At 44.4% G+C, this 20653-nt stretch overlaps 2 protein-coding genes across 2 annotated transcripts in view; one reads left to right on the forward strand and one right to left on the reverse strand.

Annotated features, from left to right (window-relative positions):
- LOC308155275 (formin-2-like) overlaps positions 1-17026 on the forward strand; it is a gene marked incomplete at both ends in the record, with an annotated part of 42479 nt that extends 25453 nt beyond the window's left edge. The window contains 10 exons of the mRNA XM_080528564.1: positions 2157-2254; positions 2652-2781; positions 3052-3198; positions 4359-4418; positions 5065-5185; positions 7745-7837; positions 13274-13325; positions 14373-14522; positions 16310-16391; positions 17000-17026. Of these exons, the coding sequence (XP_080384690.1) occupies positions 2157-2254; positions 2652-2781; positions 3052-3198; positions 4359-4418; positions 5065-5185; positions 7745-7837; positions 13274-13325; positions 14373-14522; positions 16310-16391; positions 17000-17026 (960 nt within the window). The remainder of the gene's footprint in view (positions 1-2156; positions 2255-2651; positions 2782-3051; positions 3199-4358; positions 4419-5064; positions 5186-7744; positions 7838-13273; positions 13326-14372; positions 14523-16309; positions 16392-16999) is intronic.
- Positions 17027-19658: 2632 nt separating this feature from the next.
- Positions 19659-20210, reverse strand: LOC308170367 (gremlin-2-like; the record flags this gene model as incomplete). The annotated part of the gene is made up of 1 exon (XM_080545150.1): positions 19659-20210. The coding sequence occupies one exon, from the start codon at positions 20208-20210 to the stop codon at positions 19659-19661; it is 552 nt and encodes a 183-aa protein (XP_080401276.1).
- Between the last annotated feature and the right edge of the window lie 443 nt (positions 20211-20653).

Consider the following 20653-nt stretch of genomic DNA (forward strand, 5'->3'; position numbering starts at 1 on the left):
CACTGTGATAGTATGAGACTACCACCCCCCTTTCACATATAGCATCACACGTCATCAGCAAGCAGACTTCTGACTCTCCGAGGTTCAGGGACTCCTTCCCCGAATACCACCAGGGGAGGAAGAAATCGGAGGACGGGATCATTGTAATGCCTGGAATGGAATGAGAGATACCATTCCTTATTCCATTCAATGCATTAGAAAGGAGGCCGTCCGCACTTTTCTTTCATTCTATACCATGGATGCATTACAATGAGCCAGTCCTCCGATTTCTTACTCCACCAGCCTCCCCTGAATACCGTGTTACCCTGCTCACCATTAGCTACAGTGACGAACCACACCACACCACGCCACACTCATGACTGTATCACCTCATACAGAAACAGAGAATGTATGACTGTCACAAGGTGTCGGAGGTCAATCAGTAGCTTTGTTCTTCTTACGGGACTCTGAAACATCCAGTTGGGTGAGAGAATTGGTCTTTACAGCTCCGTCGATTGGAGGCTTAAAGAACAGAGAGTAGAATTGTTCACATAGCATCGAGACATGTTTTCTTCCAATGTCTGTCTACATGCCGGCCTCTGTGTTTGAGACATCTCACGATACTGTGTGTACCTCACATTGGTACACACACACACACACACACACACACATGTTTCAGAGGGTCTGCTTCCAGTTAAATATATTTACACTTTAAAACATGTCGTAAAGGGGAAGCAAAGCTTTACCCATGTCGAACCCAAGGGCAGGGGTGTGTGGAATACTAATGTGTGCCTGTCTGTGTGTTTGATGCCCAAGTTTGATGTGCTGTTGAGCACGCGCATGCAGACACGCAGACACACATATGTATGAAGACACATGCACACACAAAAACATACACCCACACACACACACACACGCACACACGCACGCACAGTTTTGTGCTGTTGAGCACGCATGCAGACACACATACGTATGAAGACACATGCACACACAAAAACATACACCCAAACACACCCACACACACACACACCCACACACACACACACACACACACACACACACACACACACACACACACACGCACGCACAGTTTTATGCTTGGGCCAAGTCCTGAGTGGCCCTGAAATGAGGCTCAACTCTGGGGAGGCCTACTGAGTTTACATTCCCTCTGTCTGGCGCTTTATGGTTTTGCCAGTCTGCGTCAGACACGTCAACTTCCATTGTCTCCTGAAGCGAGGGGCATCTTTGGTCTTCTTTGGTCTTTTTTCTAACCACCTTGTATAAGAATGTGGTTTTGTGTCTGACAAAGTATGATGTACAAAATATGCTAGAATGTTTTGTACTCTATATAATAATAGTAATAATAATAATAATAGATTTAATTTAAAAGCACCATTCTCAAACTCAAGGACACTGTACAGAAAACAAAGAGAAGCAGGACAAACAAACAATAACAGAACACAAATAGGAAAGAAAAAAAAATCTGAAAAGAAAAATGCTGTAAGATCTCAGGCAGCTGTGGGCAATAGTGTTACTCAGGATGCATGCCATGCTGTGCTAAGGCGAGTCTGAACAGATGGTTATGTGTTTATAAAGCTAATACTGTGTTGTTTGGATGTTTGGATGTGATCACACGTTCAGTTCAGGGTGTGTCATCCAAAGTACACATTGTGTACTAATAATAGTGGTCCCAGAGACATTGTTTCCATGTACATCTCAGCTACATGTTTAATCAAATTGAGATGGTAAACTCACTCCTCAAGTTCAAATACACCCACTCGTGCTGTTTAATTGCCAGTTTTCCAATAGCTGGTCAACATCGGTTAATTCGACATTCAATTGGAGGAACTTGAATTCCGGGGCTACTATTTGCAACAACTTGACGTCTGTTTCACAAGTAACGTGTGTGTAACCGAGTTGAGATTGTAAAACTCAACTCCTCAAGTTCAAATACCCCCACCCGTGCGGTCGAATTGCTAGCTTTTTTTATAGCGTAGCTAGTTTACATTGGGTATTTGAGGAGAACGTTGTGTGTTGGCAAGTCAGAGGTCGCAAGTTCAAGACACGGTCGGAGAAGCATGAATTGTGGGCCTACTGTTTGCAACAACTTGACGTCTGTTTCACATGCAGTTGTTACCTTGGAAACAATCTTCACGCCCATATCTCTCTCATTTCAGAGAGCCCAGCAAGATGAGATGGAGAAGATCGACAAGCACATCAAGTCATCCAAAGACAAGGACCAGGACGCAGTTAAACCTCTTGACAAGCCTGAGCAGTAAGAGCATTTATCTATCCTCTTTGTCAACCCTATCCTCCTATTTCCTGTCTTCTATCGCCTGTCTTCTGTCTCAAAACCTTCCCTATATCTCTACATGTTCTCTTTCAATGTCGTCACTTTTTGGACACGGGACATTAATATCTCTAGATGTTTAGCCTCAGGGGAGGCTGGTGGAGGTAGAAATGGGATTACGGGTTTATTCTAATGCATGGAATGGAATGAGGAGTGGTATCTCAAACACATTGTGATTGGTGTCAAACATCTCCGATTTCTGCCTCCACCAGCCCCCCCTGCTCTAAGTAGGTTTGAGTGTGTTCAGTGTCAAGTTGCTGTATGTCTTCTAACACTAAATTGAGGACAACACTAATGCTTTGACCTCTTCTTCTTCCTGTAGGTTTCTCTTTCAGTTGTCCCAAATTCCCAATTTCTCAGGCCGGGTGTTTTGCATCCTCTTTCAATCCACCTTTGTTGAATGTATCTCCTCTGTCCTTCGGAAAGTAGAAGTCCTTCAGAGAGTGTGTATGGTGAGTTTCTCTCTCTCTCTCTCTCTCTCTCTCTCTCTCTCTTTATCTGCAGAAAGCAAATGTATAGTACAGTATAGTATGTCTCATTCATACCAGATGCACCTCTCACAGGTCTCTTTTTTTCTCTCTCTCTCTGTCTACTTCTTCCTCTCTGTCTACCTACCTATTCTATTCCTTTCTTTCTCACCTTTTTGCTCCCTGCTCTTACCCGTCTACTCATAACTTCTCTTCTCCATTCGTCTCCCTGTGTCTCTGTGTTGTGTGCATCAGACTCTCCAGAGTGGTACGTGTGTAATGCAGATTTTAGGCCTGGTCTTGGCTTTCGGGAACTACATGAACGGGGGGAACCGATCGCGAGGGCAGGCTGACGGCTTCTCTCTGGACATCTTGCCCAAACTAAAGGATGTCAAGAGCAGTGTGAGTGTGGTTCAGGGTGGGGGTGGGGTGCAGCACAACATGACTCAGAATACAACCATCCATACTGTACTTTACGCTTGGCATCTGGTTGCAACAATAAGGTGTCTGGTGGCAAAAAAAAAACGTATGTTAACCAACAGTGATGGGGTTCAACAGTGATGGGGGATTATTAGACATTAGTGTGCCCATCAGTGGAGGTAGAAATCGGACGACAGGCTCATTGGAATGGAATGGAATGGAATGGGGAATGGTATCCAACATAATTTAATTAATTAATTTTGCCATTTAGCAGACGCTTTTATCCAAAGCGACTTACAATTACGAATTACAGGGACATTCCCCCTGGAGTAACTGAGGGCTAAGTGCCTTACTCAAGGGCACACTAGTAGTGGTGTGGTTTCAGGCGGGATTTGAACTCACAACCTTCCGATCACAAGTCCAACTCACTATCCACTAGACCACCACTACCCCCTGTGTACAACATGTGTTTTGGATACCATTCCTTATTCCGTTTCATGCATTACATGCCTCCCCTGGTGCCCGCCATGAAAGGGCAGTGGCCTGTGTGGCCTGTGTTTTGGATCTCAGAGGTGCCCGTGAAGAACATCATCCTTCTCTTGAGATCTCAGTTATGACAATCTCCCCAGCAAAGATGACTGTTGGGCTTGACTGCAGTGCTCTGCGGTGCTGTAACTTAGACTTCTAAGCACTCCTTACACATGTTGTCCTCATGCAAATCAAAAACAAATGTTTCCAAAATGATTATATTTATCCATATACACTCACCCAACACTTTATTAGGAACATTGGGAACATCCATGGACCCAACCTGCCCTTGTGTCAGCAGTCCAAGCTGGTGGAACTTTATTAGGGACATGATGCTGGGAGTAGCCATTAGAGGATGGGTAAATTGTGGCCATGAAGGGATGCACATGGTCCGCAACAACAACAACAACGACAACAACAATACTGTGGCATTCAAGCGATGATTGATCGGTATTAACAGGCCCAAAGTGTGCCAAGAAAACCTTCCCCACCTCATTACAACACCTAACTGAACGAGAAGGTGTACGGGTGTTCCTAATAAAGTGTCCGGGTGAGTGTATATAAAAATGATGAATGAAAACAAGGTTTTTCAGTTATGGATGTTCTCTTTGCAGGATAACTCCCAGAGCCTTTTGTCTTACATCGTTGCTTACTATCTAAGGCACTTTGATGAGGTATGTTTTTGTTCCTGTTTATTTGAATCACTTTCTGATTTCCCCTTGATTTGCTTAGATATCTTTCCAGCCCCCCCTTTTCATCCTCCTCCGCCTAGAGGACAGCATGGCTTATGCTTTATCACATTATTTATTTTTCTTTTCCTCATTTACAACAGAAAACGAATGTCTCGGCCTCGGTCCCGGCCCAGACCAGACCTGTAGTGTGTTAGCTGGCAACGGATCCAACGGATCTCTCGTGTAAATAATTAGGTTAGCCAGATGAGATGAACTCACCAGAGAGCGGGGTTGCCAAAGTCAACCTCCATGACATGGTTCTGGGATGGTTCTGGGGTTCCTAATGGCCTTGCGGTGATGTTGATGGACAGGATGGACGTATTCTGTAATTACGGCTCCTCTGTAGGAAACAGTCGTTCAGTGCGCAGGCGAGCTTATCTTATTTGGGAATGTTTGGACAACTGATAAGTAGGGCTTAAACCATCCATTTCAATCTTACCTGAGACGCTTGCCTGAGAGGGGTTCTTGTTTTTAAGGATGATCGACTTTGACATGACGTCTGTGTCTGTTGTGCGTGTGTGTGTTGTGCATGTGTGTCTGTGTGTGTGTGTGTGTGTCTGTGCGTGTGTGCGTACGTGTGCGTTGCCAGGACGCCGGTAAAGAGACCTGTGTCTACCCTCTCCCTGAGCCCCAGGACCTGTTCCAGGCTTCCCAGATGAAGTTTGAGGACTTTCAGAGAGATCTACGTAAGCTGAAGAAAGACCTCAACGGTAACACTGTCCCCCCCCCGTTCGTACATTTCCATGCCTTGAACTGTGTGTTTACAATACCAGGTAGTAAACCAGAATCAACCTGAATAGCCAGTTATGACAGGTGCCATACCATGTTTATGATACCATTGTGTAGGATTTATGAAAGTATAAATCATGCAATATCCAACCCTCTGTATCTCTTCGATGGAAACTTCTTCAAAGTGTGCCCAGCTATGGTCATGTTTGGATCACAGAACAGGGTCAGCAGATAGCATCTGTTTGTTGTAGGGACGACCAAACCAGAACCAGATGTGTTGTCAGGTCCGGACTCCAGTCGAATCCACAAGGCCTGCTTCTACTGGCTTCACAACGCAGGGCTTAAGAATAAGAACCAGAGATGGGGAGCTTCTCCTACCTCTGTACCCCAGCTAGGCTCACTCAGAGCAGGGCAGAAGACTAGAGAAACACCCCTATGCTAAGCAGAACCTCATCTTAGAAACCAAAGAGCCAGGATCTGAGGGTCTCATAGCAACAACACACAGAAGTAAGGAATTGGTGATATGGTAAAATGGTAAATGGACTGCACTTATAGTGCTCCAATTCCAAAGCACTTTACAATGGTCTCTCATTCACCCTTTCACACAAACATTCACACACCAACGGCGGCAAGCTACCATGCAAGGCGCCGGCCCGCTCATTGGGAGCAATTTGGGGCTCAGTGTCTTGCCCAAGGACACCTCGACACGTGGCCAGCCAGAGATTGAACTGCTGAACCGCTGACCTTGTGATCATTAGACACCGGCTCTACCTCCTGAGCCACAGCCACGATGATCTGTGCATGATCATCCGTGAATGAATGGGTTTCAACACTTGCCCTGTAAAAAGGATTATAGAGAGTAACTGTCCTCAGATCAGACTTGGCTAAGAAAGACTTTGCCAGGGTGGTGAAATGATAAACAAGAAGCAGTCATAATGAAGTGCGGAAACTAGATTGACATGCTTAAAACCAAAATCACTGGTTGAAAACGAATGTCCTGTGCAATGTACTGTGTAATGGATGAGAGGATGGGTAAGTAGTTGCGCTCATTGCTCAGTCGCAAGTTATTCGTCTCTTTCAACACATTCAGTGGGCTACAGGTGGTGAAACGTTACTGTTCAGTGTGTGTGTGTGTGTGTGTTTTCATTGCATCTCGTACCTCAGGTTCACTGAGCTGAACACTGAACATGAGGAACTTCTCTCGCCCTTGAGCACCATGTTGATCCTGAACGCCCAGCTGTGTGTGTGTGTGTGTGTGTGTGTGTGCGTGTGCGCGTGTGTGTGCATGTGTGTGTGTGTGTGTGCGCGTGTGCGTGTGTGTGTGTGCGTGCGCGCGCGTGCGTGTGTGCATGTGTGTGTGTGTGTGCATGTGCGCGTGTGTCCATGCCTCCTTGACGTGTGCGTGTCGATAAAGAATAATCACCCAAAGCGTGTCTGTTTTTTGGTCTGTAATGTTATACGCAGCGCGCTGCTAAACAGATCAAGTCTCCAGTCTGTGTTATCTTGCCAAATATTGTTTTTCCTTTACCATAATCAATCTTTTGAAGTCGCTTATTATTTGTAATTTGGAAAAGTGGAGTCTCCCACATGGTGAACAGTTGAACAGTTCAGACTGAACTGAACAGTTCCCTTACCCTACGCAGCATGCTAGCATACATAAATGCATCATCACTTACTGCAAGGCTCTCTTACCTAGAGGCACCAGCAAAGTGCTCTAACAGATGTGGGCTTCGATGACAGTTGTCTGCAGGGGTTTGGTTAAGTAGGCGGCCCACAGATATGTGCTCGGATGGCTGTCCCTCAGGACAACAGCTAGCTAGCTAACCTCCACAGAGAGGGGGGGGGGGGGGGGGGGGCGGGGGGAGACCATATGGTCGGACAATTAGCATCGGCTGCCTTGGAGAACTCTGGCATGCAGGTTATGGATTCATCATGGCCACTGATGGAGCATGACTCTGGGGTCCCCTCTGGGACATCCAAGGGGTCTGGAGGTTCCTTGGGCATCCCTCGTAGTAGCGGACATGGGGTGCATGCAGATGATTCAATTAAATGCTGACTTATTAGAGACGTAGCTGAACCAGGGTCTCTAACTGCTGACCAGGGGAGGCTGGTGGAGGTAGAAATCGGAGGACAGGCTCATTGTAATGCATGGAATGGAATTGGGAATGGCATCAAACACGTGTCATTCAGAATTTTAGCTTCATCATCTGCATGCATGGAATGGAATGAGGAATGGTATCAACGTTTGATACCATTCATCATTCCATTCCATGCATTTAAAAAAAATAAAAAAAATGGCATTTAGCAGACGCCTTTATCCAAAGTGATTATACAACAAATACACTTGTCTAAGTAAGTGAATCATCTATCCATCAGACATCGCAAGAAAAAAGTTTAAGTAATCTCTACTCGGGCCAGAGGCCATTGGCAGTCATAATGCTAGATAATAAAAAATGGTAATATACAGTAAAAAGAAAAAATTAACAGGGGGATAGAGCGTACTTAAAGCATACTTTCTTCTGCTTTTTTCTCCCCCCCAGCTTGCTCGTCAGAGACAGAGAAAGTGTGCCAGGTCTCCTCTGAAGAGCACCTGCAACCCTTCAAGGACAAGATGGACGCCTTCCTGAGCCAAGGTCAGCCATTTTAGCTCTAAGAGTGGGCCCAGGGCCAGAGATGAGATGTTGATTCCTACTGTTCTTAGAGCGACTGTATGGTAGCTAGATATAGCTAGGCCTGCCATGACTAATCCCTCAGGTATCCCCCCTGGATAATGTACAGTGTGAGGATACCTGACATGAGGACTCCATGTTGTCTAGAGCATAGAGATCAGTCGTCGATCATAACGCTATCTCTTCTTAAGTAGCTGTCCCGGCGAAGACGTCCTTCAGTCCTACTCCTGGTTAATGTTCCAGTGTTGGGAGAGAGCGGGCCATCATTCAACAACATTTCCATGAGAATTTCGGCTAATTCCAGACTGTATTGAATAACGCATGGCTATTGTCTCAACCTTGTCTTATCTGTTTTGATTGGTTTCCGTAGCACTTGGTAGCTCAGGCTCTGACCTCAGGCTTTATCTTTCAAAACAAACTTATCTCAAAGCAGCCATCCAGCTAGACCAAAACATTATACTGTACCCAACCCAGGCCTGGTTAGACAGACAGTGCATCATTGATATAGATAAGACATTACATAGTGAAATAGTAGTTGTTTACTAGAAATGTGGTCATCAGGATATAGTAACTAATTGTGTGGAATCCTTTGGAGTAAAGTGTAACCAAGTTGAGATAGTTGAACTTGGAAAAAGCACTGTTGAATCGCTCGATTTTCAGTGGCATAGCTGGATAACATTGGGTACTTGAGGAGACATGTTGGCACAATTGTGTTGGCAATCCAGAGGTTGCATGTTCGAGATTCAAACAGAGCAATTCAAAATGCAATGACTGTTTGCAGCAAGTTGACGTCTGTTTCATTAACACTACATTATAGTCAGAGAGAGCACCGAACTAGCTCGCCTCCCAATAGTTTCTCTCTCTGCCATTTAGTTCTCACCTCCTCCCCTCCACGTTCCCTTTTTCAACCCCCTTTCCCTCTTCCTCTGCCAGTGGAGGCTACTGGATGTAGAAATCGGAGGACAGGCTCAGTGTAATGAATGGAATGAGGAATGGTATCAAACCTCCATCATCAGCCTCCCTTGTTCTGCAACCTCGCCAGAAGAAGCCGCATTCTCTCCATCACTCTCTCTCTCTCTCTCTCTCTCTCTCTCTCTCTCTCTCTCTCTCTCTCTCTCTCTCTCTCTCTCTCTCTCTCTCTCATATCAGGACCTCAAATAAACACTTTGTGGGGGTGTTTACCTAGAGTGCAGTTAAAACAGGCATGATGAATTAGTAGTGGAACAAGCACTAATGATGAACCCACCTAGCACGTTCCCTCTACGGAAGTCCGTGTTTGTTTTTGTTCGACTGCAGTGTGTTTTCTATCACCCTCGCTCTCCGAACGTTTCCACAGGCTGCCCTCGAGGACGATATATCTTCACCCCACATCTCACCCACTCTAACTCACTTAGGAAGATCTGTCCAAGTGCATTGACATGCGACCTGCATAAAGTACTGCAAAGTATTCGAAGTTATCTTAGGTATTACGCCTCTTGATTTGGTTTTGGGTTAGCACTTTTGGGATTATTCCATTGGCAAACTAAACAGGCCCTGCATTTGAAAATATTTGGCAATAGTCATTAGTATAGTAGACCAATATACAACAGAATATTACTTAATATTATTATTATTATTAATAATAATAATAATAATAATAATAATATGTAACTGCTATATAACTATAGCATGCAGAAGGTATCAAAGGTGTGTTCTGGAAAACCTTGTCAGTGCATCTGTGAAGTTATGGGTGGTGGTACTCATTTTAAATTCCCTGGCTTTTGCGGCTTTTGATACGCCATAACTTCTCACTTAAAACCTAGTTTTTCGTCATTAATTGACATATGTGTTTGACCCAGTTCCAGAGGCTACAGTTTCAGAATGTTAAGCTCATCATGCCGGAACATAAAATAACCAACTCTCCATGTACTCTAAAGATCTACAACCATAACTCTATTCTGATATTGTGATCCACTTCAAACAATGTGGTTGGCATGCTTGTTATAATAACATGTCAAACGTCTCTCTTAATGTTCCTTTGGCTTTGTGTCAGGCCTCCATTTCTACAACTCGCTGGCCCCTTCTCAAGTGCTTTTGTATTCAAATGAGAGCTATAGTAATCTGTAGCACATGTTGTCCCTCCGTGTCACTCACTGTCCTGTACTTGAGTCCCGGTTTAGAGAGAGAGAGAGAGAGAGAGAGAGAGAGAAAGAAAGGAAGAGAGAGTGGGAGAGAGAGGGAGAGAGAGAGAGAGAGGGAGAGGGAGAGGGAGAGAGAGAGAGGGAGAGGGAGAGAGAGGGAGAGGGAGAGGGAAAGGGAACGAGAGGGGGGGGTTGTATAGGATGAAAGCATCTCTCAGAAAGAAATATTGGGTTTTCCTCTTTGATGCAAATGACGATGTTGTCCTCAGAGGGCGGAATGTTCGTTGTTACACGGACATGTGACTCAGACGGCTCCAGACGGATTTCGCTGGGTGGGTGCTTCCTGCGGCAGAAAAAAAAAAGAGAAGAACAACAGCAATGTCTTATTTTTGTTATTTCTATAATTTCTAAAGCCTGGGGTTAAACAGTTTCTGGCTCCACAGTTTCGACCACTCTTGTTTATTTTCTGACCATGAAACTAACCACAGAAAAACAGTGGAAGCCGACTCGTAGGAGCTCCACTGTTTGGTCTAGCTCGATTTTCCCCGCTCGTTTTCACAAATTCTCATGCATGCAAGCCTTTGATGAAGCCTGTATGCCTCTACAGGACACTGGCCTTGTGATAATTTGTTTCTGATGGACATAGAGATAAGAAATACTGGTTCCATTACCTCTCTGGTCCTGACTACTGCATTGGCCAGTAGGGTTGTCTCTTGAGGAAGTATGTGTAGTGTAGAGCCTTAAGCTCAATGCACACGGCGTGCGATTTTGTCGCACCGCCGAATTCGATTCCATTGTTTTGAATGCATCTCAATGAGACAATGCACATGGCGTGCGATACGATATTGTCGCACGACAACATTCGATTCTCCATTCACATTGTGAATTGAGAATCGAATGTAGTCGTGTGACAATATCGTATCGCACGCCGTGTGCATTGGCCTTTATAGGTCGGCACTTACAATAAGAAGATTTGGAATCCGGGTGTGACTTTTGAAACAACCTAGCAACTAAACATTGCAACCTAGCAACTCGATATAAAACCTCTTTTTAATTGGCTAAACTGACAAACAGACGTTTGGAAAGTTCAATCAGTTTTGTTCGTAAAAAGCTGCCAAAATGTCTTGAGGGTTTAATAACATTGTAATACATCTACGTGGTTTGTCCGCCTTCAATAAAATGTGTTTCATTTAAATCGTAATTTATTTTGTTGATGATACTTTTATGGGGTACTTCTGTGGTATGATATGACGAATTATAAATCATTGCGTTCATGTTTTAGATTTTGAGACCCATTGACATGGATTTTGATATTGTGCTGTTGCATCCAATCAGATGTCATCTGATGTCATCTATTGTTCCCGGATCTCTGATTGATTATCGATGAGCAAACAGGAAGCAGATGTACATGTAAGAGAACAGACCGTTTATAGGATGATTTAGTTCAGGGAGCCGTGGTCCAATGTGACGGTCCCATCCGCAATGTCAGTGCTCCTTAGATGTGGCTCTGGCTTCAATTATACGGAGCGATCTGATATTCCCTGGATAAAGGCAAACCGGAGGCCCATGCCAAGAAAGATTCCCGACCCGTCTGCTGCCGTGGATGTCTTGGAAAGCAATGAAAAGGCTAAAGGTCATCTCCGATCAGTTAATGGTTTTAGACTGCTACAGCTAAAGAGATCATCCCTTGAAGACAGTACTGAAAACATCTCTCAAGCCATATTTACCATATAGCACTGGGCTCTCGTATCCCCACTTAGGAAGTATATGGAAACAATCATTGGCAAAGTAATATTCAGTGAAACTAAGAAAAACATTGACAAGATGTTGGTTTCCAGTTGGCTTCAAGACCACGATTGTTATGTTTTTTTTTCGTAGGATAAGGAAAGCAATATCGGAGAGATAATATAACCTGATATCCCGTATATTTCTCCAGAAATGTGAACAATTAAGCAAAGGATATTACGCAAAACGAAGGCTTAGGATATCTTCTGGAATTCCACTGTCTGTCTTAAGCCTGGGCCACACCGGATACCTCTACCTCAGCAGCGCGTGTGCGTTTTATTTTGCCGCCCATGTTAACAGGTTGGAACAGCCTTGCAGCCTTACAGCTTGAGCCACGGCTGCTTTAACCTGTTAACATGGGCGCCGAAATGAACACACGCGCTGATGAGGTAGAGGTATCAGGTGTGGCCCAAGCACTTTCAGAAAGTGGTTCTGCTGTCTTATACCATGGTTTATAGGAGAGATTCAGTCTTACAATGCTGGCGTATAGCCTGAGAATTTGGCTGATGATGGCATGTGTGTGGTACAGTATGAATGAATGAATGAATGAATGAATGGTCTTTATTGTCATTGCTATAGTACAGGTACCAAACAACGAAATTTGGGAGGGGTGGCTCCCCTGGTGCTAGGAAAGAAAAAAAAAAGAAGGGAAAGGAGCTGGTTTACATAAATAAAGGCTATGTACACTATCCACTATACTATACTGTACAGATAAAACGACTAGGGTTGTCATATTACACATAGTGTTATTGCACATTCATTTAAAGTGTCGCAGTTTGCAGGCTTGAAATGTACACATTTGTGCCTCAGCACTACACCTGATTTTTTCAATCCAGCAGCTGCCATCAATCTGTCCAGGGCCCAGAACCTAGGTCTTTGCTGTGTTCAGGGCCTGGATGGCCCTGGGGTAGAAGCTGAGCTTCAGTCTGTTTGTCCTTGCGGCCATGGTCCTGTACCGCCTTTTTGAGGGCAGCCGGGCAAAGTGTTCGTACCCAGGGTGGGATGGGTCTCTGGAGATCTTGGAGGCCTTCCTGAGGCAGCGTGTGTTGTACAGCTCTTCCAGAGAGGGGAGGGGGGCGCCGGTGATCTTCTGGGCTGTTCTCACGACTCTGTAGCGCATTTCTCTCTGCGGTTGTGCAGCTGGAGAACCAGTTGCAGATGCAGTAGGTGAGGATGCTCTCCACTGCGCAGCGGTAGAAGGCCACCAGTATCTCCTGCTTGTTGTGTTCCTTCCTGAGGACTCTCAGGAAGTAGAGCCGCTGTTGTGCCTTCTTGATGATGGCTGCTGTGTTGTTCTTCCAGGACAGGTCATCCTGTATGTGCACACTGCACCCCCAGGAATCGGAGGGTTGAGACTCTCTATCCATGTGTGAAGTCCTGTTTGAACTGGTGGAAGCCATTCTACCGCTATGACAAATATAATAATAATAATAATAATAATGATAATGATATTCTCATCAGTAAAGTTATACATGCGATATGTTTTCACTTACAGCGAAAACTGAGCTGGAGGCAGAAGAAACGCATCTAGCGGACACCCAGAAAATGTAAGAACAAACAAAGTTGATCAACTTGAAATGTATTCAAAGAAACTGTCCAGATTGTCTTTCTGTGCAAAATACAGATGCCCAAGACAGTATTGATTAACTGTTTTCCGATCTTAGGATCATGATCGTCTTTGGCCTATGATAATGAACATGTTCATTGTAATGCATGGAATGGAATCAGGAAAGGTTACTATTCTATGCATTGAGCCAATGTCTACCTCCACCAGCCTCTCCGGATCCTTAGCATACGTGGTTGTGTATGTGTGCCTCATACTGCAGGTTCTGTGTTAGACTGATGGCCCCAGTGTCTGTGTTGTTTATCTAAGCAGAGCGGGAGGAGACAGCCGTGGCTCCAGACTTCTGTTAACACTAGCTAGGAATGTTTACAGCAAACTCCAAACATCGAGTCCACAACCTGTCCAGAGTACTGATCAAGCGCAAAACCAGGACATTTATCACTTTCACTTCTGCACTCTTTCCTCTTTCTCTACGTGTATCTTTCTCACCTTTATGTCTTCCGTCCTCTCTCTCCTCTCTCCTTTTCCCTCTCTCTCTCGCTCTCTGTCTCTGCCACTGTTTCTCTCTCTCTCTGTCTCTCTCTCTGTGTCTCTCTCTCTCTCTCTCTCTCCCTGTCTCTGTTTTTCTCTCTCTCTCTCCCTCCATTCCACTCACCTCAAAGAGTTTGTTTCAGAGAAGTTTCATTTCCTTTAAAGGGTTTACTTTTAACTCCTAGAATTTAATCTGCGTGGAAGAACAATCTGTTTCGCCGTATCGACTTAGAAAAGAATTCAATTTTGGCAGTTATAATACACTTTCATATTTTAATAATACCCATTCATCTTAAGTTAGCATTCTCACATATCACTATTAGTACTTGCATGTTTTTGTGAAATGGTCTTATTTTTCTAAGCTTAACTTTCGCATTTGGCACATTTTATGATAAGCCGATCAGTTTTCGCGATGACTTAAATAAACGTAAACGTTTCTCTGTAATCTGGTGTTGTGACGTGTTGGTTTTGATGTCATGTTTTGCTTCTCCGTCCTTAGTTTCATGGAGCTGAGCGTGTTCTTTTCCGTCAAACCCAAGGGGGGGGAGAAGGAGGTCTCTCCCAACACCTTGTTCTCTGTGTGGCATGAGTTCTCCACCGACTGTAAAGAGCAGTGGAAAAAGGAAAACAAGCTGATGTTACAGGAACGGTAAGGAGTCATCGTGGAGGTGTTCTTCAGGCTACACTGTCCTATCATATCTACAACAGGGGAGGCTGGTGGAGGTAGACATCGGAGGATGGGCTCATTATAATGCATGGAACGGAATTAGTTTGATACTATTCCTCATTCCATTCTATGCCTTCCATGCATTACATTGAGTCTGTCCTCCAATTGCTACCTCCACTAGCCTCCACTGGTCCCTTAATCCATAGTATCTACAGTATGCATACATATATACCATACGTCATTGTATCTACAGTATGCATACATATATACCATACGTCATTGTATCTACAGTATGCATACATATATACCATACGTCATTGTATCTACAGTATGCATACATATATACCATACGTCATTGTATCTACAGTATGCATACATATATACCATACGTCATTGCCCGGGACATATGGACAAAGGCCCGCACGCACCAGGAACGTTTTGTTTTCCCTTCATCAGACACATTATCTTGACGTTGCATCTGTCAACTGAGTGTGTAGAATGGGGAATCACCTTGACTGAGGTCAAATTCAAAACTCCTTTGGATATCTTGTATGCTTCCCCTTTCAAAGGGCTGTTTGTTGTAACAAGAAGATGCTGTGGCAACAGATAGTCTATCAACAGTTCTCCTCTCACCCCCTTAACACAGTATGCAGTACACACATCACTCCAACAGACCATCATTCTTTCATTTTGACTCCCATATATAGTACTGTAGGTGTTAATTGTCTATTTCTGTGAGAAGTGATTTAAACTCTACTTGTGAGGTCTGGTATTAAGCTGCAAGTTAGGAGTCAACGATGAATTTCTACATTTGGAAAGATGCCTAAAAACTGGTCAATAGATCATATCAGTCATACAAATTCATCGACAATGACTGTATGTGTGGTTTAACCATACTAATGAAAAGACCACAAGAGTCACTCACTTATCTTCCCGTGGTTTGATGGCTATGTAGATACCATTTATAAGTAATATAATATCATTATAAGCTAATGAAATGTTTTCAGTTTCGCTGAATATAGATTTGATTATGATATGCATTTGTAAAATAAACGGGAATGTCATGCGCTTTGCTTATTCAGTAGGAAGATATGATAAGATATGATAACAGGTTTGTAAGAAGAAACTCTTTGCCCTTGTTTTATCATAACAAAAAATGCATGTACAGTGCAGTCCCCCATACTCCAACAGGGTGATTCCCAGTGTTACAGTGTTAGTTCACTGGTCTAGAATGTACCTCCTCACCATCATACATTTTGGCTTGTAACCAGCCGTGTCACTGTCTGGTTTGGAGCTGTCTCAGTACACTAATTGTGGGGTTAAGCGGGGATTGGAACTCACAACCTTTCGGCTTACAAACCCGGCTAGCCATAGCTACTGCACAAGAGAGGTAACTCCCTTGGCAGAGAAGCTAACAGACCTTAGAGTCATTACAGTATGTTAGACTGAGACATTGTGAATCAGAGGGAACGGTATCACGTAACTTTCTCCTACGTAAACACCACAAACTTAAGCCCAGCCTGGAGAATCTCACCTGAATATGCTGTTGATGTTCATCTTCTGCAAAAAAATGCTCATCTCAGGGGAGGCTGGTTGAGCTTGAAATCCGATCACTGGTTCATTGTAACGCGTGGAACAGAATGACAATGAGGCATCCTCTGGTTTCTACCTCCACCGGCCCCCCGCTGATGCATCTCTAGGAGAGGGTACATTTGCAATTCCAAGTGTGAGTGTGTACATGTCCGTCTCAGTTGTTGGTCCCCTTTCAGGTTGAAAATGGCAGAGCAGAGCATCAAACAAGCCAGGGAGAAGGCATCATACAGCGTGAAACCCAAACACGCTTCCGGAATAGTGAGTAGGAAGCTCCGTTCTTTTTCAGTTTTGTCTTACTTTTTCCCCTCACTTTCTCTTCCCTTTACCATAACTGTTCCCCTTTCCAATACCTCCCTTTCTTGGATTTTTGCACTTTCTCTCTAGTATCTCTTTGTACCAGCGGAGGCTGGTGGCTGGTGGCTCATTGTAATGCGTGGAATGGAATGAGGAATGATATTTGATACCATGCCATGCATTATATCTTATTTCTACCTCCACCAGCCTCCCCAGGTCTGTTTCAATGTCCTTCCTCATCCGTCACTCCCCCCCTCTCTCCCTGTGAGTAAGTGCAGCATTTAGTGACATTCAGTGTGAGCATGCCGAGACCAGACCTGGGCAAAATGCATTTGAATATTTGAAACTTTTGAATATTTTACAAAAATAAAAAACACGGTGTTTGAATTCCTTGGCAAGCACAATGGACACACTGGAACTGTCTCAGAAGTGCCAATGATGGATTCATGGCCACCTGAATGAAGCACACTTCACACACGTTTTTAACAAAGATTTGAATCCATTATGAATATCTTTTGCTCAGGTCTGGCAGAGACATTGTAACTCATATGGACCTGCTCTGTGTTCCACAGAAAGCCAAACTGGGACAGAAGATCTGAGTCTTTGTGTCTTTGGAAGTCTTATCCAGGACCACTTTGCACAAGTGAGATCAACACAATGTAATGTGGCTGTTCAGCCCATTGTCTTTCCATCATCGTTTCTGTTCTGTTTTTCTCTTTCTGTGTTGTTCTTTCATTTGACTTCAGTGTTAGGATGTCCAACCTGGACATCATTTAGTTTGATAACAATCTGTACTAGAATGAGTCATTCTGTGTTTACTTAATACGTATGGCTGCCCAAAGAAAGTATTACAGATTGAATTGAGACAGCTTTTGAGACAGATTTCTTTTGAGATAGCTGCTTGGAATATACATAGTTTTTCAACATACAGTGACCAAATAATATGTAGTGGTATCCACTACTCAGTCTATCCCTGTAGTATGTCAAAGAGGACACCAATTGTGTTTTTACAAAGAATAAAAAGCCATCAAATCACTTCTTTCCATCGTTGGAGGCTGATGAAGGACAGACATGGGAGGACAGACTCCGTGTAATGATATGATACCATTCCTCATTCCTTACCTTTCATGCACTACAATGAGCCCGTCCTCTAACTTCTACCTCCACCAGTCTCCGCTGCTCTCCAACACCTTCCATTGAAGCATCTGAATTCTGAATTGAATTCTGCTAGTTAGCCTGCCAGACAGCAAGTGCCTTACAGCACACTGAAGTAGCCCAAACTGCGACATTCAATAAAATAATTGCTTTAGAGATCATAATCTGTATAGAAACCTGTCCTGCGTTGTCAAAAACCTGAAATGTGACAATCATAAGACAATGATTAAAGTTGAATATAGATGGATGATACAATAGAGGTTATTGTGATGAGTTTATTATGAACTACTGCACATTGAGCTTAGCTGCTAAGGAATATTTCTGCCATCAGGTTAGTCTATATTCTTTTTTAATTATTATTCAAATGGACCATACATGATTTGGAAAGTACTGATTTTGATCTGATATAGACGGACCATCATTATCATCTATGTTTGTGATATGCAATCGGTATGATGTGACTTATCCTTCGTCGTCTGTATGTGTGACTTGCTCTTCTGTTGAAGCATTTTAGAGCTGTTTGGTGACTGTGTCCCCGTGTGCAATAACAACATGGTTTTGACTGAACGCCTTTGTTCCTGATAGAATGTAATTTATTTGAAATAAATAATAATAATAATAATAAACTGTTGTCAGTTAAAAAGATGTCAGTGTTGTTGTTTCTGCCATGTCTAGCATCAAGTTAGTCAACTACAATACTGTACATTATGTGCAGTCAAACACACACAGATGTTTTACACAAAATAGATTTAATATATAGTCTTATCTTTTTGACGTACAGTACACATGTATATTCTTATGGTACATCAATTAAACACGATATAACAATATATAATTTCTTTAATGAATAAAGTTTGATATGTGTGAATTGTTTCACGTGACGCTTGAATCCACAGGTACCGGTAGATACATAGTTAGCTAGCATTAGCTAGCCTCTGAGGATATCCCTGTCTGAACCCTCAGTGGCTACTTAGTGTCCCCTGGTAGACCCAGTCTATATCACTGCTCTGGTCATAACGGATAGTGGAACTCATGCGTGTATTGAGCAGCTCTTAGACCCTATTTGCAGCTGGCACAAAACGAACGTCCAACGAAGTCCAAACACAGGCATATTGACAATTTGTGTCAGCAGTCTGGTGAATAATACCACCATCTCGTCTGCATTCAGGTGGGTGGAGTAGCGGATAATAGAGGCTTGTTCATGACACTGAGAAGGTCAAGTGCCATCTGGTGCACTGAAAAATTCTGGCCTTGAAAATAGCACAGATATTTCAGACACACTCCATAGAGGCACCACTAGCATCCCTCGCCAGTGCCGTGTTTGTGCTAAGACCGTTTTTTGTACGGTTACAACCTTGTGTCTATTGGTTCATATACTCAGTATATCTCCTCTAAAAGTCAAACGCACCAGTTCGTAGATGTGTTGTAGCAAGGAGCAGATGGTAGTAAACAATAAAGTCTTAAAGTGAGTTGATAATCAAAAGACCCAAGTGTCTTCATGTGGTCAAATGACTTGGACTCAAATTTGTTGTTGATCGATGCAAAAAAAAAAAAAAAAAAGTTTTACAAAGAGAGGGATGAAACATGTCCAGCTTCCCCAGCCCCTTCTCCAGTGGTTGTTGTACATCCACTGGTCTCTTCACTGAACGTTAGAATAGCTTTGTCCATGTCGTCACCCATGGACCACAGCTCTCAACTGCATCTTCTGGGGGCAAGGGAGGTTGATAGGGGTAGAAATCGGAGAGTGGTCTCATTGTAATCTCCTCATTCCATTCCATTCCAATGAGCCCGTCCTCCCGATTTCTACCTCCACCAGCCTCCCCTGTTCAAGGGTCATTTTCTTGGGAGGCCTGTAGACATAATGTACGTAGTCAAACGTCCCTGTGATGGTGACATAATCCCATATCTCTCCTGTTAGGAGAATGACGGCCTCGTCCCCGTCTTGTCCACAGTCCGTTTCTATTCAGATCACGGTCATGATGGCCTCCACAGTCTGGGTTTACGGCGCTACAGTCACATTCACAGTCTGGTTTGCCCTTCTCTTCCTCCTCCTCCTCCTCCTCCTCCTCCTACTCCTCACAGTTTTCCCGGACCGCCGACGTCCACCGACATGCAGCGGCACTGTTTGACGCGCTGCACCTTGCGGTGACGGAAGGCGGGCTGCAGGCCCGGGCACTCCAGCTGGACCGTGAGCTGGGTGACCCGGTGCGGTCTGCAGAAGGAGCACGACTGGAACGGCTCTTGGGCCTTGTTGTGGCTCCGCCGGCCCCCCTGGCCCCCCGTGCTAGGCCCCATGTGCCGGGGGATGTAGAAAGAGTTACACTGGCCGTAGCAGAAGCGGTTGACCACCGTCCGGCTGCGGCAGCCCGCCTCGCTGACCGTCTGGCGGAGGGGCTGCGTCTTGCACCAGTCGCGTCGGAGGTACCGGCGCTCCGTGACGACCAGGGCCTCCCGGCTCGACGACAGGACGTCGGGTTTCTGCGTCAACAACAGCCGCTGACGCTCCGACAGGCCGCCTTTGGTCTTGTATGGGGAGGGGATGGAGCCCTGGGGGCGGGGCTTCCTGGTTTCCATGGCGATGCAGAGCACCCCAGCCCATAGCACTAGGAGAGTGAGTCTCCAGAACATTCTGAGAGAGAAGAGAGAGAAATCAGTTACGTAACTGTTAAACCTACTAGAGCAGGGGAGGCTGGTGGTAGAGATCGGAGGTGAGGCTCATTGTGCATGGAATGGAATGAGGAATGGTAATTCCTCAGTCCCGGTCCATGCATTATTACAATGAGCCTCTCCTCCGATTTCTACCTCCACAAGTCTCTCCTGTACTAGAGGTTTGAGAAGAGTTTTTACTGCAACAGAGTTATAAAACAGTGAACAGGATCTTTTCAGAGTCTTTCTATTTTGGCTTGAAGATGGGTCTACTACTGTATATCTACCGATCCCACTCACGCATGTTTGTTTTTGGTGTGCGTATCTGTGTGAGTGTTTAGTATGTGTATCTCTGTGAGTGTCAGTGTGTATAACCGTACCGAAACTGCCTCGTCCTCCAAGGAAATTAATCTATCATCTGCGTC

Source organism: Nansenia antarctica (genome assembly GCF_963989245.1).
Source record: "Nansenia antarctica genome assembly, chromosome: 1".
Taxonomy (NCBI): domain Eukaryota; kingdom Metazoa; phylum Chordata; class Actinopteri; order Argentiniformes; family Microstomatidae; genus Nansenia; species Nansenia antarctica.